The sequence below is a fragment of the Balaenoptera acutorostrata genome, chromosome 10 (assembly GCF_949987535.1).
Source record: "Balaenoptera acutorostrata chromosome 10, mBalAcu1.1, whole genome shotgun sequence".
Classification (NCBI taxonomy): Eukaryota; Metazoa; Chordata; class Mammalia; order Artiodactyla; family Balaenopteridae; genus Balaenoptera; species Balaenoptera acutorostrata.
In genome coordinates this window covers 49,021,535-49,045,099 of record NC_080073.1, presented here as the reverse complement: position 1 = coordinate 49,045,099, position 23,565 = coordinate 49,021,535, and the positions used below count along the sequence as shown (strand labels likewise).

General features: G+C 44.2%; 1 protein-coding gene across 1 annotated transcript in view; it reads left to right on the top strand.

Moving 5' to 3' along the window:
* ITGA9 (integrin subunit alpha 9) overlaps positions 1–23,565 on the top strand; it is a 324,192-nt gene that overhangs the window by 251,412 nt on the left and 49,215 nt on the right. Inside the window, exons 20-22 of the mRNA XM_057555761.1 lie at positions 804–893; positions 3,016–3,124; positions 8,455–8,562. Coding sequence (XP_057411744.1) covers positions 804–893; positions 3,016–3,124; positions 8,455–8,562 — 307 coding nt within the window. The remainder of the gene's footprint in view (positions 1–803; positions 894–3,015; positions 3,125–8,454; positions 8,563–23,565) is intronic.

Genomic DNA, 23,565 nt, shown 5'->3' with positions numbered 1-23,565 from the left:
GCAAGACTCCCCATTCTGTGCTTCCGCACCCCGAGGGGGAGGCCCGTATGTGAACCTGCTGGAGCCAGAAGTCCATAACAGAGCTCCCATGATATTTATCAGGACGGGGTTGGCCAGGACCTCTCTCCTGGGCTTGGTTGTCAGTGGATGATGGGTGATGCCTGTAGATGGAAAACAGCAGCTAAAGTCCAGCAGACCCCTTCCCAGCTGCAGTGCCCTAACCTTGCTGGTCCATTATTCATGGAGCAAGCGTTGCAGAAGCAGCACACACTGTTGGTGCCCACCCATAACCTCTCAGCACTCACCTCCACCACGCACGCACTGGACAGCTCCCGGCTCTCAGCACCTGCCCCTCTGCCTGAGGCTTTTTCTGGCCACATCCCCCCCCCCCACCTGTGCACATAGGGCAGGTGCCAGGGATTTAATGCCCCCTCCCCGCCCCCCAGCAGGCCTCAGGAGTCAGTGGATCAGCTCCCATGGCCTCAGTTAGGGAGACTGGGGTTGGTGCTCCACGCTGCCTCCCAGAGTTCCCCGGCCAGACCGAGCCCAGCTGCCCACAGCCCTGACCTCCTGGATCACATGCCCTGATTGCCTGCCTTCCTTCCTGTCTCCCTTCTCCACTCCCCACTCATGTCTTTGTGGGGGGAATACAACTGAGACCATAGGGCACTGGGATGCCATACAGGGACGAAAAACAGAGTGGAGGGTAAAAAGGTGCAGAACGGAGACCTGTTGCAGGGAGGGGAGACGCCCTCTGTGGGCGGGCTGTGCTGACCAGTGTCCCCTCCTCTCTCCCTGCGCAGCGGCAACATGGAGCGCTCTGAGTCCCTGCACGACAACACCCTCACGCTGACGGTGCCGCTGATGCACGAGGTGGACACATCCATCACTGGGTGAGTAGCCGGGACACAGATCTGCCTGGAGCGGAACCCTGTGCTTCTCTTATGATTGCTTGTGTAGCCAGGAGCCAGCAGCCCTGCCACTTCCTCTTCTGCCCAGCTTTGAAATGCAAGATGAAGCTTTAGCTGCAGTGACTCGTGTCCTCCTCCCTGATTTTCTCCTCTTTCCCAGCTACCCACCCACCTGGTAGGTAACACAGGAAGTGTGATGACAAATATAAGCCCCGTAATTTCTTTGAATATTCTGTACATTTTTACATGCATCTCTTCCCAGTGCCCACCCCTCCAGAGTGTCATAGGATAGGAGGCAGCTTGATTCCTGAGATTAAAATCTTAGCCAAAGGCTCCTGGGCCAGAGGTTACGGCCAGATGCGTCCCAGTGCCCTGGCTGGCTCCCAGGAAGCCTGGGCTGCTTTCTGATTAGCCTCGAGTCACCGCTGACTTTGCGTGTTTCCGACCCTTCTGCAGAGCCAGCAGGCAGGGCCGATCACAGCAGGCACGCCATCTGCCTGGCTGAAGTCCTTGGCCACTCAATGCTGCTGGCATTGTTGGAAAGCAGGGCTGCAGGCAGGCACCCAAAACAACCCGGGGTGGTTTTCAGCCAAAACCCAGGCCTGGAAAAATGAGAAGTCAGTTCCTGTTTCCGGTTTCAGAAACAGAGCACATACTTCTTTGATAGTGGAAAAAGGATTTGCACAATTAGTTTAGATCAAATGAGGACCTGTTGAACCCTTGCCCCACAGGCAAGCTGAACTTTCTGGAGGTTCAAAGTTTCTCATTTTTCAGTTTTCAAGTGCTTCTGGGTCCCGGCCTTGGCTGGAAGTAGAAAAGTTAATGCTTTGCAGAAGGAACCATCCCTGCAAAGCTCCCCCACTCTGCTGGGTGTCAGGAATGAGTCTCCGGTGGGCGTTCCTGCCTCTTGGCATTTTTCAGCACGTTCTTTAGACATGAGGCATTGGTGGAATATATTTGCAAATTAACACAGATTTGCCTCTGTTCATGGCTCTATTTTTAACCCTGTAGTTTATTTACTTGTCTCCTCAGAGGCACAGTGAGAATATCCCCAAGACCAAGCCCGTCCTTGGGGGATGAAAGAGAAAACACAGGCTCACTTGATCCCGTTATCCGGCCCTCAGAGACCTCGTTGTGAGGTGTTAACAGCACCCCCCACCCCCGCCAGCCCCCTCTCCCCCCGCCGATGAAGCCATCAGTTAAACAAACGAGTGAACCGAGTGAACCGCTGATACTTCCAGGAACATAAAACGGGGCTCATTTAAATGAACCAGCTCTTGCCATTGGGTGGTACTGGGAACTCACTGCATTTCCAAACTAATATACGTTAAGTTGAAAATAGGTGAATTGCTATCCATTCAGACTTGGTACCAAAAATCTTACATTATTGTGTTTAGGCAAGTGAGCAGCTTCTAGAATCTCCTCTAGAGTCCATTTATTTGTCTGGGAATTTAAGTAAGCCTGGCTTTGTCTCATCTTGGGGTTTGTTTTTGCGGGCAACGTTGAAAGCATCACTACAGAATGAACCGGAATTCTTAATCACATCTTACGTAGCCACTGTTTGAAATCTGAAGAAAAAGGCTATCACTGAGAGGACTCAACTTTTAATACCTAATTCCTAGTAATTTTGGTAGTCGGAAAATCTTTATTTTTTTTAAATGAATTTGTCACAGAGTGGGGCTTAGGATGCCAAATATATAATTCATTTACATTGTCATAATCTTTTTCAATCCACAAAGTGTTTTTCAAATGACAAAACAGAACATGTGTAATTTTATAATCCAGTTTAAAAAAAAAAAACAGAAATCAAAGCTACCATCGTCTTCCTCCTCATTTTAGAAATGTAATCCTGGTACATGTTTGTATACGTAGCTTGTTGATTTCACCTAAGATGACAAGACATTACTGGAAATGTCTGTTTAGAAAGCGTAGGTCTGGCTGTGTCCATTTACAGGAGAGGGAAGGAACAGTTCCAGAAGGGAAGTGTTTGGTGGAGGACACTGGGGGGAGCCAGGTTCTAGATTAAATAGGGACAGATGTTTGGGTTCTCAGGATAACAGTGACCCTGGGTTGGGATGACAGATTTCATACTTTCCTCTTTCAGAATCATGTCTCCAACCTCCTTTGTGTACGGCGAGTCTGTGGACGCATCCAACTTCATTCAGCTGGAAGACCTGGAGTGTCATTTCCAGCCTCTCAATGTCACCCTTCAGGTATCCACCCCTGGAGACCTTCTCTGTCACTGGGGACCAATGGAAGGGCCCAAGGGATGTGCCTTCTATGAAAGACAACGAAGGGGCCAGGCTCCTTCCAAGAGAAACTCTTCCCAGCCTGGTTGGCTGGAGCAGTGTGTGTATGTGTGTGTGTGTTTGTGTTTTCCATAACTACACACAGAATTAATCCCTTTGCTGTGTGGTACTCTGCTGTGTAGACCCCTCTGCTCTTCAGTATTTGGAGGGAGAGCTGCATGAATGCTCTGAATGCTGAGGCCAGGCCAGCATCCCTGCCCAAATGGCCCCAAAGGACCCCTTTCAGTTCTCCATCATTCTTCACATTGTGGACAGGGCAGCCTCAAGGATTTGCCGTGTCTCCTTAATCCTGGACTTCTCCACACTGACTCAGCCAGGAGCCCACTCCTCCCACAGAGGGACAGCCTTTCAGAAGTGGGGTTTTACAAGAGCAAAGCAGTGTGAGCGATGGGAACTCCCCCGGGGGAAACACGCTGCTCTCCCAAAGAACAGGGCTGGCTCTTCCATCACATAAGCACTGTGTCCAGCAGGTCCACTCGGTGTGGACTGTGGACACCGTGAAGGACAGCATCCTTCTGGAAGCCAGGGGTGGGCACACTTTTTTTGCAAAGGGCCAGAAGATAAGTATTTAGGCTTCGCGGGCCATCCAGTCTCTGCAGCAACTATGCAACTCTGCTTCTGTAGCATGGAAGCAACCATAGGCCATGCACAAACGAAACTGTAGCTGTGGACACTGACATTTGAATTTCATATCATTTTCACATATCATGACATGTTCATCTTCTTTTGATTTTTTTTCCCAACCATTTAAAAATATAAAACCATATTAGCTCGCAGGCTGTACAAAAGCAGGTGGCGGGCCAGATCTGGTGTACAGGCCATCATTTGCTGAGCCCTGCTCTAAGTACAGACCCTTCAGGCCAGTGCTGTTCAACAGGAGGGTCTTTGAACATAAAGTTAGAGGGACATAAAGTTAGAGAATCCAGGCATTCTCCTCAATTGACAAATGCGGGAAATATAGGCCCAGCGGGTAGAGGACATGCTGCAGGGCACAGAGCTGGGATCAGCCAGGTTGGGGCCAGGACTGGGCGGGCATTGCCTGGACACCCCTGTGTAGCTCAGCACCTGCCAGGAGCTGGGGATGAAGTGATGGAGACAGTGTACTGTAATCCACATCCCACATCTCTCCAGCTCTAGCTCCCGAAGCCCTCCCCTGCCTCCCCTCCATCCTTCCCCACGGAGAAGATAGTTTCCCGGTCTGGCATCTGCTGCTATGGCCAAATAATTATTATTTTTTTCCCTGTGGCCACTCCTAGGTGGACCAAGGGGATGACGAATAAAGATGGGGTGAGGGTCCAGAGAGGGAGGCAGTAAAATATTTGTGGTCTCTCACAAACAATGGTCTTCCTTTCTCCAAAGCATTCTCCCAGGCAAGAGGCCTCCGAAGCCATGATGGATAGCACACATCCCAGCTCAGAGAGGAGGCGCCTGCCGGCCAGCTAAGCCCCAGCTGTCACACTCTGTGTTTGATTTACAGGGAAAAAGGGAAAGATGAGGTTAGCCTTGCTTTTGAGACCTTAGAGTGATTGCTGGGAATAGGGCCTCAGTGGTTCTGAATTGCTTCTCAGAATTAGTTTCTTTTTCTCCATTGCTTTTTTGTAATTGGATAGAAAACAGATAAAGGCCAGATGGAGTTATTTCATTTTGCTTATTAAATCATTTTAATTTTAACTACTTACAAATTAAGTAAGTTTAGTTACTTAAACTAAACTTTTGGAGGTGTCTTACAATAAAATATACAGTCAAAAACATTATTGAGAAGGGGTCAAATGACACACATCATGTAATGAAAAGGGTATATGCAGAAATTAACACAACACTGTAAAGTAACTATACTTCAGTAAAATAAAAATTTTTTTTAAAAGAGGGTATAGATGTTGAAAGGAGAAGACAAAAAAGAATAACAATTATACAAAAACATATTCCAAAGATACACAAAATGTTCTTTTCCCCCTCTTTAAAAAAAGAAAGAAAGAAATCTGAGGGCATGTGGTTACATCATGTTTCTCTGAATGCATTTTTGCAGGGAGCTTAAAGTTTCGTATTCAGGCAAAGAGCTTTCTTCTTGTATCCTGACGTAGATACAGGCTGGGGAATAGGGGCGCCAGAAATGAGTGATTGGCATGACCCTTAGATTCTCCTCGTGATTATCAGTTGCCTGAGGAAGTACATAGCATTCCGTTCAGGATTAAGAAAGTTGGCTGGGTCTGAAAGATAGATAGTGTGTGTCATTGATTGGAAGGAAATCCTCTTGTGTTAGCAAAGCTGACAGTTTCCTTGAGAATTCTCTGACGACTAATTTTCTGGTATAACTGTCATTATTCTGACCATCCTGCAGGAAAGCCACTGACCGGGTTGATGGTGATAGTGACCCCCAGAAAAAGGTAGAGATAGTGGGGGAGAATGGGGTCAGGGATATGGATAAAATTCTATGTTTCCTTATTCTGGCAACATCCTTCCTGAAGAAAAGCACAAGTCTTTCCATATAAAGATATTTTTTCTGTGTCTTTTCAAAGCTAATGTTCAACAAGCTGCGTCATTGTTTAAAGACTCCACTGCAAATGCTGATGGAAGAAAGGCAGAGATATTAGTCTTGGTTTCAAAGTTTCATCAGAGTTTTCTTAACAGAGACGTAATAATTTGTTGACCATTGATAGTTGGCTGGTTTTTTTTTTTTTGCATCATCAGTCATTTCCCTCACCTGAAAAATGATGAAAAATAATACAGATGTTACACAAGAACATTTGCAGAGAGTCAGACGTTAAGACATTTGTTAAAAATAAATAAATAAGGTAATGTAAGCTCTCCCATCCATCTGGTTTTGATGGATGAAATCATGCAAAACAAAATCATAATCTTCTTTTCTTCCCCCCACTTGTGCTTTAGTTGGGATTTCCCAGACAGGTCAATAGGTTTCTCTTCAATTCTGTGCTCTCACATTTCACTTCAAATTAGCTATTTCCATCGTGGTTGGATATTCCTTCCTTTTCTTGTGCCTTAGGGTTGTTGTTATGGGTGAATTGTGTTCTTTCTGAATCAAGAGTTGCCAACAACTGCTCATCCACTCAACTGTTTTTTGTGTCTGTTCTCTGAAGCAGAACTCACTATTGCAAAAAACGAAAACATGCTTTTCTAGGGAAGAGCTTGCTGGAGCTAGATCCTTATACGTTCTGTCAAGTGTGAAGACCCGGTGACTTGTCCAGCCCGTCTCCTGGCTCTGCCCTTCTGACCTCAGCTTCAGAGATGCCCTGAATCCCTGAATTCTCTGTCTAGCCCCCAGGCCACCAAGCAGTGTTTCATTTCTTCCTCTCTCTTGCTCCTACCCATCTTTTTTTTTTTTTTAAATAATATCTCATATACATTATTGATACTATGTATAAAATAGACAACTGATGGGAACCTACTGTATAGCACAGGGAACTCTACCTAATGCACTGTGGTAACCTAAATGGGAGGGAAGTCCAAAAGGGAGGGGTCATCTGTATGTGTATGGCTGATTCATTTTGTTGTGCAGTGGAGGCTAGCACAACATTGTAAAGCAACCATACTCCAATAAAAATTAATTTTAAAAAATAACAACATCTTTGAGACACATACCTTAGAGTTTACCTGTTTAAAGTGTGCAAGGCAATGACTTTTTCCACAATTCTGTTTATACAGAATTGTGCAACTGTCACCATAATCTAATTTTAGAACATTTTCATCACCCAAAAAGAAACTCCATACCCATTAGCAGTCATTCCGTATATTAGTCTCCTACTGCTGCTATAACAAATTACTGTGAACTTTATGCCAAATTTATTATCTTACAGTTCTGGAGGACAGAAGCCTGAAAGGGTTTCATTGGGCTAAAAGCAAGGTGTCAGCAGGGCTGCGTTCCTTTCTGGAGGTTCTAGGGAAGAATCTGTTTTCTTACCTTTTCCAGCTTCTAGAGGCTGCCGCATTCTTTGGCTCATGGCCCCCTTCATCTTCAAAGCCAACAATGGCCAGTTGGATCTCTTTTACAATACATCTCCCTGATTCTGACTCTGTCTCCCACTTCCCTATATAAGGACCCTTGCCATTACATTGCACCCACCTGGATAATCCAAGATCATCTCTCGATTTTAAAGTCAGCTGACTAGCAACCTGAAATCCCCCTTGCCATGTGATATACTCAGTTTCCACGGATTAGGACATGGACATCTTTGGGAAGCCATTCTTCTGCCTGCCACACTCCTCATTCCCCCTTCCCCCCAGCCCTAGGCAACCACTAATCTACTTTCTATCTCTACACATCTACCCATCTCTTTTACTCTCCTTCATCTTCCATTTCTTCCTTGAGTTTCGTGTTCAGCCTTTGCTCCATCTCCTTTCCTGTATCGGTCTTTTTGTGGCCGCCATCTTTTCTCTCATTTCTCAGGAGATAATGGGCTGCTGGAAACAGAAAATAGGGAGGACTGTGGTGGGAATGAGAGGGGTAAAGTTTACAGGACCAAATGCTGGGACAGAAAAGAGGTGCACAGGTGTCATCAAACAGTATTAGCAAGTGATAAGCTGTAAGTTATGGAGAAACCAAACCAGCTAGATAGTATAGTAAAAACAGCCCTTTCTGTAAGTTAGGTCATTTGGTTTGGGGACAACCCACTTTTTCTTTGAGGGTCTCAGTTACCTCAAACTGTAAAAGGAAAGGCGTTGGACCAAATAAGTGGTTCTCAAAGTATGTTTCCTGGGCCAGCAACATCAGCATCTCCTGGGAACTCATTAGAAATGCAAATCCTTTAGCCTCCACCCACCCCCTCCCAACCAGACCTACAACTGCAGAAACTCTGGACATGACCTTGCCCCAATCTATGTTTTGACAAGCCCATCTGGTTATTCTGATATGTGTTAAAGTTCGAGAAATACTGGTCTAGATTATTTCTGAATCCCCACCAAGTGTAATAGTCTATGAGTAAATTTCCAGGTGTGTAAAAAGAAATATAATTTTTAGCTGGAAGAATACACGAAAATGCTAAAGGGTAAGAAGGTAATTTGAAGGTTTGGGGATGTTAAATGCATATTCGAAAAATTTCTATTTCATTGAAATCTCTTATCATTTGATATTTCACTTCACTTCAAGTCATGACCTTCTGTATCCTAAACCCTAGTATCTCTGTGTATCATTTCAAAGGATTTTAGAGTATATATTGCAGGACGTGAAATGAAGATCTCTATTTCTATTAAAACTTGCCGTGTGTGTCTCACACCCACAGGTCTATAACACTGGGCCAAGCACCCTTCCTGGGTCATCTGTCAGCATCTCTTTCCCCAGTCGCCTGTCACCTGGAGGAGCTGAGATGTTTCATGTGCAGGAGATGGTGGTGAGTTCTCATTTGTTTTCACACTTGCTTTCAGGCTCAAGCCAGCCCATTCACATTTTGTATTCCACCCAAGAGCCCAGAAAGGTTAACTCATTCTACCTTTGGAAACATACCTGGAGAAGCCAGGAGACCTGCAACACCTGAATTTCTACATTGAGACAGCTTGGTTCATGCCATGAGAAGACCTCTTTGGGGATGGGCAAGCGTCAGTTATGAACCTGACTCCTGGGATGGACTTTACTGGCTCTGGGAACCACCAGCAACTGTCTGTAGTCTTGTGCGTATCTGAATGTGTTTTTCTAAGGGGAAGATCCCCAGCACTCATAAAGATTCTCATAGGGTCACTGATGCCTGGAAGGTGAAGGATTCGTTCATAGGACAGAAATGTAGGTTGAAACTCAAGTTCATGTGCAGAATATGCCATTCAACTTGATCCTAAGTCAGCTGTAGATGATTTTCTTTCAACTAGGATATGATCGTTCCGCCCACCTCCTTGGCTTCTAGGACATCACATTCCCTTGGTTTCTCCTTTCTCACTGGTTTTCTCCTCATCTCCCCAACTTCTACAGGGCCCAGGGTCTCTTTTTTACCACCCTTAATCTTAGAGATCTCCCCCAGACTCATGGCTTTATATTCAGTCTGTGCTGATGACACCAGATGTTTCTCTCTCCAGCCCAGATCTCTCCCATGAATCCCAGACTTTGACAGTTAACTACCTTCAGGCCATCTCTACCTGGATGCCTAACAGGAATCTCAGTCTTCTGCACAGCTGAACTCTCAACAGTACCCCTCCAAACCTGCTTCCCCCCACGACCTTCTGCATCTCAGCAACAGCTACTCAGTCCTTCCAATTGCTTGAGTCACCCTTGATGCCTTTTCCCCACAATTCACATCTGATCCGTCAGAAAATCTGATGTCTCTGCCTTCTCAACAAATCAGAATGTTACCGCTTTTGACCCTTCTACTGCCAGCACCCTGGCCCAAGGCACTGTCATCTGTCATCTGGGTTATTGCAGTGGCCCCCTCACTCGGGTCCCTGCTCCTGCCTTGGCACCCCTGCCATCTGTTCTTGCCCCAGCGGCAGAGCCAGGCTTCCAAAATCTAAGTCAGGTCATGTCATCCTCTGCTCAAAACCCTCCAGTGGCTCACTTACCCCGCAGATTCTTCCAGCACCTCAGCCAACCTCACAGTCTGTCTCCTGCCCCCTCTGACCTCTCCTCCTCCTCCTCCTCTTCACCACTCTCTCTACCGCAGTCATCCTGCCTCCTTGCTGGCCCTAGAGCATGGCAGATACTCTCCCACCTCCTGAATTTTGCACTGGATCTTCCCTCTACCCAGCACGCCCTCCCCCAGAGAGCCACGTGACCTCCGCCCTCACATCCTCCTGGTGCTTACTCAGATATCACCTCCTCAAAGAGGCCCTCCCTGACCAGCCTTTGTCCCAGCACCCCTTACCCCCTTTTCCTGCTTGTATTTCACCATCACCCTCATCACCAGCTGACATACCATGTATTTCCCTATTTGACTAGATTATCTGCCTCCTCCTGGCCCCATACAATATAAGGACGGAGATTTCTGTCTGCTCACTGCTGTATTTCCAGGGCCTCCTATATGCAATGCTTGGCATATATTATATGCTCAATCAATATTTGATATTGGACTGAAAGAAAAAACCCACAGTATAAAACAAAAGAAAGAGTCGTTTACTCTTTCTACATGAATTCAGGAAAAGTTTCATGCTGATAAAAATCGCCTCAGTGTGCCTGAGAGTCTGGAGTGGCTGGGTGTGAGGGTGACCCTTCCTGGGAGGGAGGGTGTGTGATGGTTGAGAGAGTCACTACATAAGGAGAGAGAGTGTGGTCCACGTTGAGGGCACCACTGAATTGTTCCTCTTGCACGGGCACATGAGGGACAGCTAGCCAGACAAAGGGACAGTCTCTCCATGGATAGCTTGAAAATCAGGGCAGCAAGACCCATGGCATGTGACACATCTGAGCGCACAGGAGGCTCAGAAAGCGTCATGTGATGGCGATGATGGTTTCCCGCATTGCTGTCTTCTTGGGTCACGTGGGCTGAAACCCTGGACCACGGGAAATGTTGAACGCGGAACACGTGCCCCTCCTGGCTTGCCTGCTTGGCCATCCCCACCGCTCACGGTATTCCATTCCTGCTCCACAAAGTGCCTGTGCCTGGGCGCTCTGCTGAAACAGCGGTAGAAAAGCCCCCTGGTGTTCTGCACCTACAGCTACCACGGTTTGAGCTTAGCGTGAGGTTCCTGCCACCCACGTGCTCCCATCTGCCCCCTTACATAATGTTCATCTCACCAGCCACTCCACCTTGTCCCCACAGCTAGGGATGCTCTCCTCACAGAGCATGTTCTATGAGCCGTTCACATAAACATCTATAATGTCGTAGAGAAAAATGCTCCCCCATGGACAAAATTATTTATTGAGCAAAACAAGAAATGTAAGTCACTCGGATTCTTAAAGTATCTCAGCACCAAGTCCACCCCCTTTTCTCTTTACTGATCATCAGACCGAGCAGGAGCCACTCAAAAGGACTTTGGGACGTGTTTATAAATAGCTGGCTTGGCGGGAAGGCATGAGAAGTGGTTTTTCTGACGATTTGCAGAACTGCCTGACTGATCATCCAGCTGAGTGGACTCTTGAAAACCCAAGTGCTGTGAGCTGCCTGCATTCCGTTCTCTGAGTTCTCAGAAGCAGACCCTTTGGATTTTCAAACCGGTACTGAGAATTTTCAAAAGTATGTAACAGAATTCTCAAGGACGGCCAAGCCTTTGCTTGGATACACCAGCCCGTATTCAGAGGCCCTTGGCGTTTGTGTGGTATGGAAAATCAAGCTCACTGGCAAATTCTCACTAAGCAAGTAGTGAAGTACTGTGTTCTCATGGACAGTCATCACCGGAGACCAGAGCGATGATGAGACTAGAAACGTAAAAGCCAGTGCGTGATGGATGCAGTGATGAGGCAAGAGTCCCAGGTACTGTTTCAGAGGCTGGTGGGCAGCACACCCTCTACCCTAAAGCCCACAGGGCTGAGAGCAAGGGCGTCCTGCAGCTCAGCCAGGTTCCCAGCCTCGGCCCCTCCCTTGCTCAGCAGCGCCCAAGAATGCCTACTGGGGCAGGTCATACAGCTCGCGACGTCCTCCACTCTGGCCTTTCGGGACTTTGAATAGAGTGGGGCTCTTGTTCTGTGCATTTGGGTGGTTTGGTGCAAGTCAGACTCACTCCTATTAGGAGAAACCAGTACTCCTTCCCTGTATTACACTAGGAGAGGCCCCTAAGGCCTGGTGGCATCCCCCTGTACCCCACCCTCAGCCACCACCATCCCCCAGTCTTGGACAGGCCCCTGGGCAGCCAGGAGCCAGCTACCTCCTCAGCCAGCTGAAGCCCAGGAGCAGAGAGCAGGCATTGAGAGAGGACATATCTTCCATCCCTCCCCACACACCACGGGACCCTCAGATTGTTTCTCTCCCTTCAACAGTGCCCATGGTATCCATCATCTGTATAGATTGCTGAGGGTGGGCGTGCTGGCTGACCCCACGGGTCTGAGCTATCACCCCACCTAAGGCCCCGACTCTGCAACACAGTTTTCTAACTGTTGGTTCAGAATTCATTCAGAAGTGTCTGGGGCTGCAGCCAGGGTCCCTGGACAGGACAGACCTGCCTCTACATTTCACCAGAGAGTCTTTTGTTCTCCCGAAGTGTTTTTTGAGGTCAAGCTGCCTGTGAGTGGAGAGTGCCTTTGCTCACGTGGGAGAGATTAGTACAGGAAGCCTAGTGCAGTGGGACTCCTTTCTGTGTCCACCCAGCTGAGGTTCCTGGTCTCCTTGCCTCAGAGCAAGTGTTCCAAGCCCCACCACCCTGCTTGTGTTTTATTTAGAAACAGCCTTGGTGGTGGCCTGAGGAACGACCTGCAGTTTCCATTGCCCACCACCCACTGGGGTTGTGCCGAGTCCTGTGGAGACGCTCGACTCCCCACAGCACAGCCAAAGCATGGGCAGGCCACCACGACCCTAGAGACCATCAGGAGGCCTAGTGGGAGGACCATGAAAATAACAGAGAGAGTGAGAGAGGGGAAGAATGACAGACTTCTCTGGCCCATCTAAAATAAGAATCATCACAGGGACTTCCCTGGCGGTCCAGTGGTTAAGACTCCGCACTTCCACTGCAGGGGGCCCGGGTTCGATCCCTGGTTGGGGAACTAAGATCCCACATGCCGCGCAGTGCAGCCGAAAAATAAATAAATAAATAAAATAAAGATGAATAACTAAAAGTTATAGCAGAGTAGACATTTCCCCCAGAGGTACAGTGCATGTTGATAGTTGAAGTGATAAAAATAAATAAAAATCATCACAAGCGCTAGATCATCCTTGATTTATTCTGCAAACACTGGCAGAGAAAGCACCAATGATGTTCCAGGCTCTACTAAGAGGAATAAATCACGCAACACTGGCAGAAATTCAGTCTAGCAGGAGGCAGATCTGTGAAATGTAACTGCAGTGCCATGTACCAAATGCAGTCATGGAGGCACGCCCAGACCCAGGGATGTACAGAGGTGTGGACCCCACCCTGGGGAGGGGACAGCAAATGCTTCACGAAGCAGGCTTTTGGAGTCAGGGCTTAGGGGATGTGTAGACGTTCACCAGGAGAACACGTGATGAGAACATTCCAGACAGAGGGAGTGGTCAGCATGTGTAGGAGTACAGTGGAGGCCCTACCTGGTTCTCCATTCTCTCTGCCCACCTCTTATACATACAGGCAAAGGTGACTGTTCTCTACGCCTTCTGCAGGGCGTACAGCAGATGGATTTCTTGGCAGTGTGACAGGGAGTGCTAAACCACTGTCATTTCCCGTGACAGTTGGTGAGGTTCTGGGGTGCATCATTCATTCTGGGGTGCATCATCTGTGTTTGCTCATGGACCCGCACCTTCATTTCTCTTGACTTAGGATTGGGGAAGGCCAGGCGCCCTGCTCCCCGAGGCTAAGCACACGTCGTGGACGTTGCCGGCAAATGATCGGGCTGCTGCAGGGGAGAGTGGCTTCTGTGGGCCTGACTACCCGTGTGAGACAAGCCATAGGCACTTGCTCCTGAGAGAAGGTTCCTGTTTGGATTGAGGATACAGCTTCTCTCACACAGCTTGATAGGAACCTGCCTGGAAAATGTAACGACCTCACTTTGTTGTGGGCCTGCTGCAGAGATGGGCCTTTTAGCAGAGCCCCTGAGCACAGGCCTAAGAGAGGGCCAAGGTAGCACATATGTCACAAGCTTTATGGCTCATGAAGGCAAGACCTTTTGAACTTGGGTGGGATCCTGCTCCAAACTTAAGTTTACTCACAGGGGATGAAGGTTCAGGGGAAAGAATGGGAGGTCGTCTCAGGACTCAAGCTTCAGGTGTTGACACTGAAAACCTGTCTGTGAGCAACTTTCTAACACTGGAGAAGGAGGCTTAAGGGTTTGGCTTCTAATAATATGCAGGAAGAAAAAAGTTACAAATGACTTACAGAGAGCGAAGGGCTGGAACTTTATTCCAGGTGAAAGTCCTGGGTCTTTCAAAAAACTCTAAAAGTAATCTAGAAGAAACATGAAGTAAATACCATACCCTTCTTTCTTCCTTCTGCAAAACTATCTGAAAAGGTTTACCTCTCTGGTTTGTTCTGTCCCTACTACTGGGCAGTGATTCTAAAGAACTGACATGATTTCCAGGAAGTAAAATTGGGTGGGAATGAGGGATAATATTCCAAGGAGACACATCAATAACTTTGCCATAGGGTACCATTAGGATATTGATATCAATATAATATCAATACCTGTATTTATTAGAATATCCAAGTTGGTGGCAAGACTTATATCTTAGTAAATTATAACCTCCCCCCTCCCCCCCGCCAGTGCATGTGCACCAGACAAGGCTGCCCATGATCTAATTTCTGCCAAAATAAGTCAGTTGATACTGGAACCTTAATTAATTTGTGATGAGGATCTCCATATCCCTATGAAGAAAAGATGCACCTGATATATCAGTGACCACACAGTAGCTTAAACTTAGAAATGGAAGACTGAATTGTTTTCCCCAAGGATGATCTGGGGAAGACAGATCTGCTTAATGAAAGTGGTGTTGGGACCATCAAATCGATCACATTTGATCAAAGGCTAAAGAGTGAACAAATTTCTCCTGAATAACTGACAAAAAATGAATACCACTTACTGCTGTCCTGAGGCTTTAGTGGCTTTTTTTATGTGCTGTTAAATTTAATCCACACAGCAGCTCCATAAGGTAAGGTCATTATCCCAAGTTAAGGAACCAGGACTCAAAGACTTGCCCAACATCACCAGCTGGTAAGTAATAGAGCTGGGTTTGTAGTCAGATCTGTCTGACTTCAAAGCACAGGTACTTCCCCCTGTACTACTGTGCACACCCCTCCTGGGCGCACTGCCCACTCCCCAGTCACCAGAGGTAGACTCAGTCAACAGAACAGACAGAAGATGAGCAGACCACCAAGAATCACCCACTTAATGAGGAGCATCTACCCCAGGACAGCGAGGCACCAACTGCTATCAAAAGAATAACTAACACCAGAGGTTATATTAACGAGGCAAACAGAAGAAGATTTTAGAATGAACAAGACTGATGTCTTCAGAGAGATGCAAAAAGACAGTATTCCCATGAAATAGAATAAACAAGAGTTTTGTAAATTTAAAATTTTGATCATTCAAATAAAAACCTTAGTATATGAGCTGTGTAGTAGAATGGATATAAAAGAATAAAGTAGTGGACTGGAAACTTGAGGGATTTCTCAAGAATGTAGTACAAAAGGACCCAAAAAAAGCCAGTTAAACTGTTAACAATCTGGAATGAGGATCTAAATGCTCTCAATATAAGAGTTAGGAGGCTGGCAAGATGGAAGTGAAAGCAAGCCAAGATTCTTGTCTTGTTTGGGGGAAAAGTTTGTGTACCAATTAACTCAAGGCTTTGATAAAAATAAACTTTAAACATGCAAAAATTTTAATGGCAACTTAGAAGAATAAAAGCAATGTAGGACATCCAAACCACTAAAGAATAAGAAGCACTTAAAAAGAAAGAACTCATGAAGAAGCAGGTGAAGGAGAAAAAAATTTTTTACATGTATATATATATGAGATGGCAAGAATAAATCCAAATATATCAATAATCAGAATAATTGAGAATGAATTAAATGCCTTAGTGAAAGACAGACTTTCAGATGGGTTTTTTTTTTGACCCAGGCATAAGTTACTTGTAAGAGACACACCTTTAAAAATGACCCATAATGTAAGGCATTCAAAAAAAGATAAGGCAAATGCTAACAAAAAGAAAACAGGCATAAGAATATTAATAACAAAATAGAATTGAAGCAAAAAAATTGTTAAACAGGGCCAAAAAAATGTATTTCAGAATGATTAAAGATACAATCCAATGATAATTTGTAATATAAATGAATTTTTATATAACCAATCACATAGGTATAAAAAACATATAAAGTAATACCTGACAGAAAAACAAGGAGAAATTTACACATTCACAGTTACTACAGGAAAATTTAATACACTGTCCTCAAAAATCATGAGTATTTGAATAATGCAACTAACAATTGTGATCTCTTAGAGAGAGAAAGACCAAGACAGAATGAGTCAGAATGTCTGGGTCTCATTAGTACTTGCCTGCTTACCAGCTTTTGGTAACCTTGAGGAAGTCACCTAAATTCTCCAAGCTTATTTTCCTCCTCTGTGAAATGGACTATCTACTTCACATGGTGAGGATGGAAGAAGTTAATGTATATGGAGCAATTAGTAGAGTTCCTAGTATGTAAATAAGGGAATGCACATTCTTTTCAAGCATATGTGAACATTCACAAATTACCCATGTATTGCACCACAAAAGCAAATCCCAATAGAATTTCAAAAGTCAAAGTAATACAAGCCACATTCTCAGACCACAATGCAATAAACTTGGAAGTTGACAACAAAAGTTTAGCCAAACAACCAACCAAAAACAGAACTATTTGGGAATTTTTAAACACCATCTTAATTTACTTTTTAGATAAAAAAGAAATCAAAGAGGAAGGAATAAACAAATAAGAAATGAAAGACAGTGAAAGCTTGTTCATATCAAAACTAGTGGTTGTAGACAAAACCCACACAGAAGAAAATGTCACTACTCATATACAGAAAACAGGAAAGACTGAAAATAAGTGACCTAAATTGACAACAAGAGCTAGTAAAAGGACAATAAAATAAGTTCAACTGTAAGAAAGTAAAGTGAAGATATCATTGAAGATAAAGCAAAAGTCGTGAAATGGAAAAAAATCAAAAGTATTCTACATCAATAAAACTAAAAACGGGGGCTTTTTTTTGTCCAGTAAAATAGGTGAACCTATAGCAAATTTGATCAGGAAATGAAAAAGAGTTTTAATGCCAAAAAACAACCCTAGAAATGATCAAAGAACTACACTCACATGGAGAAGATTTTTAAATTATAAGATATTATTTTCACAATATAATGCCCGCAAATATAAAAAGCCTAAAAGAAGTGTTATGAGGTAAAAAATCCAGCTAGACCAATTACCTCAGGAAAAAATATGAGTAGTATACAGACATCAAATTATAATGCTGTACACCTGAAACTTATATAATTAAAGAAAAATGAAGTGTAGTCAAAGACTTGTGCCTTAAAAAAGCACCAGACCCAGATAGCTATTTAGGTAAGCTCTACCAAGCTTTCAAGGAACAGATAATTTCTGTGTTATATAAGCTGTTCGAGAGAGTAGAAAAAGATGAACAGCTCATTCTAGGATACTAACATAACCGTGATTCCAAAACTAGAAATGGAGAATGGGCATTAACACAAAAAAGGAAACTGCAGGCCAAACTCACTTTGAAAACAGAAACAAAAATTCTAAATGTTTGCAAATCGATTCCTTTTAGAAGAAGAATCTATCCTGAGTAAAGAAGGATGTAATCCAGGAATGCTAGGTTGATTCTCCATAAAGAAATTGATTAACATTATTCACTCTATTATTAGTAAAGGGATGAAAGATGATATAACCAGATGATTGTCTTGATGAGGGCTTCTAAAAAGTCAAAAATTAAATTAAACATCCACTTTTTTTTTTTTTTTTTTTTAACTTCTAGTAAGGAAGGCATGGAAGGGAACTTCCTCGGCTTGACAAAGGTCCCCTATCAGAACCTATAGAAAACTCCCACCTGATGCTGGAACATTAGGAGCTGTCCCACCTGCGGAGTGGAGGCATGAGTTCCTGCTTTTGTCTCTCCAGTTTAGCAGTGTTGGACGTCATAGGAATAAAAAGAAATGAATAACCTTTATTGTCAAGAAAGAAACCAAAGTATCCCTATTGCAAACAATGTTATTGTCTCCCTAGAAAATCCAAGAGAATCAATTGACTCAATATGAGGCTTTGTGAATGCCGCAAGTAAAAGCTTGGGCACACTTATAAACTGCCTGACCTTTGAATGCATTCCCCAAGCCACACACAGGTCCATCAGCTAAGGGTGGTAGCCTTACTGGATCAAGGTATTTCTCTGCAACCTCTGACCAAACACTGACTGATAATTAAGCTATACTGATCCAGGACAACCTCTAGGAAACCAGGTTTAAAAATAAAAACAATGTAGAAAAAATTACTGAGCAGAGACGTCAAAGGCTACACACTTCATGAGAAACAGGCTCCACAGAATAGCCCTGGCAACTCAGTAAACAAACAAGCAAAACCAAAAAAGAACTGAAAGAAAAGAGAATACAGCCATCCCTCAGTATTTGTGGAGGATTGATTCCAGGACTGCCCTATGGATACCAAACTCCATGGATGCTCAAGTCCCTTATATAAAATGGCATAGTATTTGCATATAACCTACACACTTCCTACCATATTCTTTAAATAATCTCTAGGTTATTTATAATAACTAATACAAAGTAAATGCTATGTAATAAATAGTTGTAAATACAATGTAAATGCTATATAAATAGTCGCTGGAAGGCAACAAATTCAAGCTTTGCTTTTTGGAACTTTCTGGAATTTTTTTTCCCAAATATTTTCAATCTGTGGTTGATTGGATCCACAGATGCAGAGCCTGTGGATAAGAAGGGTCAACTGTAAAGAAAAAGAAGTAAAGCCTCAGAGACGTGGGGACACCATAAAGCATAACAAAATACACATATTTAGAGTTCCAGAGGAGAGGATAGAGAGGAGGGAGCAGAAGAAATATCTGATGAAATAATCACCCCCAAACAATCGAGGTATATAAACTCCTTCACAATAAATGAAGAAAATTGTCTTATCCATCTGGGAAGAAATTACGGAAAACCTGTACCTCACTTAGAAAAAAAATAGATGGATGAAAAAGTTATATGTAAAGAAGAAGAAGAAGTATTAGTAGAAAGTGCTGAATATTTTCATAATCTTTAGATGGGAAAGCTTTTCTTCATAAGCAAGTTATAAATTCTAGAACCCATAAGAGAAGGCTGACAAATTTAAATCTATACAAATACCAAAATCTTGTGTGATCAAAATACATCATAAACAAAACTAAAAGATATTTGGGAGAATATACTGGCAACATAGTTCACAGACAAATAATATATAAATAACTTCTACAAATCAATAAGGAAAATGCCAAAAATTATAAAAATGGGTGAAGGGATAGGAACGGGAAATTCACAAAAGAAGAAATTTTAATGACAAACATATAAAAAAATTTAATGGCAAATAAACATTAGCCTTACCAGTAATCAGAGCAATGCAAACTCAAATGAAAATGAGGTCTTTCCCCCCATTAAACTGGCAAAAATCTAAAAGACTGTTAATATCCATTGTTGGTTAAGATGAGGGCAAATGGGCACTCCCAAATACTGTTGGTGTGAAGGGCAATTTGACAGTAACTATCAGAATTTAAAATAACGAATACCAACAATTCCACTTTTCAGATCCTGCCTCAGAATTCTCACATAGTATATATAGTAGAAGTTTCTAACTTTTTGATAGTATATGTGAGTGGTCATCGTTCTCAGCTTAAATGTAGGCCTTTCCTGTGTTGGTGAAGTAGAAAATAATAATACTCTATTAGTATTCTGAGAAGGAGCTGTTAGGTTTAGGCTAAAAAAAGTAGTAGTAATATTAATAACAACAATAATAATGATAATAAATTTTTATTAAGAACTTATTATAGTTGAGGAACTGTACTAAATACTTTACCTGGACAAATTCTTTTAATTTTCATGATAGTTTGATGAGGAAGCAGAGGCAAAGACAAAGGGATGGCCAAGGTCACAGGGTCAGTAAATAGCTAGGTTGATGTCTGCTCTTGACCACTAAACTGTACAGCCACTACAAGGCCTCATAACACCGTTTTGTCTGGACTTGTAGCTGTCCAGCAGCCATAGCATCACCTGGAAGTGACAAATGTAGAAAGGTAGAATCTCAGGTGCCACCCAGACTTGGTGAATTAGAATCTGTGTTTTAACAAGATCCCCAGTGATTCCTTTGCACATTAATATCTAAGAAGCCGTGGTCTAAAGCCTGTTACTTAATTCTCTCCGAGCTTCCCTTTCCTCATCTATAAAATGGTGATGACAGTCCTTGCCACGAAAGGCTGTTGGGGGGTGGGGGGTGGGGTTTAATCCACACCTTCCTTTATTCAGCAAATGCTTTGCATGCACCCTATGGCAAGCACTAGGTTACTACGGGGAACAAAACAGACAAAAAATAATAATTTCCAGCCCTCGTGTAGCTTACATTCTGGTAGAGGCAAGTAATAAATAAGTAAAATGTATAGTACATTACATGATAGGAAATGCTTTCGAGAAAAATAAAGGAGGCAAGGGGGTGAGAGTGGGGAAGTTTGTGGTTTTAAATAGAGCTGTCAGAGCAGGTCTTGCTGAGACCTTCATTCAGGGTTGGGGGGGGAGGACCCAAGTTGTCGCAGGAGTTTGTAAGGTGATCATCTTTGTTCATAAGGCCTTGCCAAGTCTGTGTTTTCTGATCATTCTCTTTCCTTGATTTTGGCGCTACTTGGTTTCTCTCCTTTACAATTCCAACCCCGCATGCTGCCCCTGCGTGGTGGTGTCCGTGTCCGAATTGGAAACCAGGAGTCTCTGTGTGTGTACTCGTCAGCACTCACTCTGGGGGAGCTCTCTTCCCAGAGTGAATCACTTATCTCGCCGGCCACAGCAGTTGACAGTAACACTGATTTTTGAAGCTGGCTGGCTGTTAAGGCACATTTTGCATGAGGAAAGTCCTGGGTTTTATGACTTCGTTATGTTTGGAGGGTAGTTGCAACAAGAAATCTCCCTGCAGCAGGCTTGCTGGAGGCCAAGACATAACCTGTACATAAGCCAAGCCTGGCACTTTAAAGCAACCCAGCAAATAACCCAAAGCAAACTCACTTTTTTTTTCGGTGTCTACTACTTTCCCTCTTGGTGAACACATGCTTTTTTTTTTTTTTTTTTAATTGAAGTGTAGTTGATTTATAATATCCTGTAAGTTTCTGGTGTTCGGCACAAGGATTCAGTTTTATATATATACATACATATATATATATATATATATATATATGTATATGTATGTATGTTCTTTTTCAGATTCTTTTCCCTTATAGATTATCACAGAATATTGTGTAGACTTCCCTGTGCTATACAGTAGGTCCTTGTTAGTTATCTATTTTATACATAGTAGTGTATGTATGTTAATCCCAGCTTCCTAATTTATTCCTCCCCCTACCCCCCTTTCCCCTTTGGTAACTGTAAGTTTGTCTTCTGAGACACAAGCCCCTTCACTCTCAGTTTTTTCTGTAGAAATTTCTTCCTCTCCTTCATTCTCAGTTTTTTCTGTAGAAATTCGAGGGCTCACCGTAAACCAAATCACCGCTCATCCTGGTTGGGAGGTTCCTGCAAACAAGAATTCAAGGCTTAGAAACCCTCCTCAGGATGCCAAGTGTTTGGGTGATATTCACTCTTTTCCCTGATATCCTGTAACTTAAATGGTGTCATGTAAAGTTAACTGTTAATAATACAGCTTATGTGATGAGGAGATAAGGGGGGAGGGGAAGAAACCCTTCTCCAGTAGGGGCAGATGGATTTCCAGCCCTGGGGTGGATGGGGCGGGGGTGGGGTGCTATGGGATCCAACCCTCTGCCTTTGGACAGAATACAGTCGAGACATCTCCCCAGTACAACAGAACCGTGCTTCCAGCAAGTTCTCCGGGTTAAGCCATTCTGATATCCCTTGAATCCCATTTTTTATGACTATCTTCAGTTCATCATGCCCTAATTTCCCGACCTTTTCTGAGTTAAAATGGAAAACAGTTGCCTAGCTCCCTCTGTGGAGAAGTTGAGCTGTTACTTAGTCATTCTTCCCACTTCTCTTCCCAAAAAGTATCACAGTTCCTTTAGTTCTCTTTTTCCCATCGTAAGCCATTCTCTTTGTTCTCTTAGTATCTCCAAATAAATAAAAATTCAAAACTGAGCCCCTCCCTGGTGGCGCAGTGGTTAAGAATCCACGTGCCAATGCAGGGGACACGGGTTCGAGCCCTGGCCCGGGAAGATCCCACATGCCACGGAGCAACTAAGCCTGTGTGCCACAACTACTGAGCCTGTGCTCTGGAGCCCACGAGCCACAACTACTGAGCCCACGTGCCACCACTACTGAAGCCCACGTGCCTAGAGCCCGTGCTCCGCAACAAGAGAAGCCACGACAATGAGAAGCCTGCACACCGCAACGAAGAGTAGCCCCCACTCACCGCAACTAGAGAAAGCCCGCACATAGCAACGAATACCCAGCACAGCCAAAAAACAAAACAAAACAAAACAAATTTATTTAAACAAAACAAAACTGAGCCCCAAGTACTATGCCTTTTTATCCAAGCTCTCCTCATCAACAAACGGTTGTTACTCTGGCAGGGAGGACCTGATTTACCATTTGAAAACATGCTTCTACTCTTAATAATTCCCCAGTGTAGCTCTCAGAAACACCCTGAGGTTCTCTGTAAAAAGATCAACAAGGAGATCTTAGTGGCCAAAACCATGAGGTCCAAAACTCTGCATGATCCTCCCACCTTTCCAGGCCATGTTCTGCAACCTCCTCTGCCCCAACCTCACCCCTGACCCTGTCTTCCAGCCACTCTGGACCGCGAAGGCTGCTGACCCACCCACCATGCACTTCCCTGGGCCTCCTGACCTTACTAATGCTTCTCCCTTCCCTCTGGCTGTGGAAAGCCCACTCATTCCTCCAGACCCAATTTACACATCCTTTCTTCCCTCAAGCCCTCCCAGATGCCTTCCCAGATCGTCCTGCCTCAGGGCCTTTGCACCTGCCTCTGCTGAGAACACTCTTCCCCCAAATATTTGCATGGCTGGTTCCTTCTCATAATGCAGATCTGAGCCCAAAGTTCACCTTTCCAGGAAGGTCTACCCTGACCACCTTAGCTAAAGTTGCAAACCCCCTATCAACTTTCTGTCCCATTACCCTGTGTGCTGTTTTCTTCATAGCACTCACCGCTATCTGAAATTACTGTTTTTATTGTCTGTCTCCTTCCAGAAGACTAAAAACACCATGGAAGTAAAGGTCACGGCTGCCTTGTTTGCTGTGCATCCCTAGTGTTTGGTGCCCGGACTCTATGCACATATGCACTATATGCAGTAGGTGCTCAAATAAATGAAAGCATTGGCTACTCCCACTCTGTTAGTATCACCATCACAAATATTTCTCTGGGCGTTAGGATAGGGTGTGTGTCCTTAGACACCTACACACCCTGCCGCACATCTAATGAGCACCTCATACGTTCCAGGAACTCGGAAAATGTGCACTGAATTTCAATCCCTGAGTAGAGATGTTTTGACAATTTCCCTTCACCCACAACAGAGGTTGCTTTAATTTCAATGTAGGAGAAAGTAAAAATGTAAAACTTTGAAATAAGGGGCTGAATCACGTATTAGAAATGAAGGCTTTGAAGAGCAA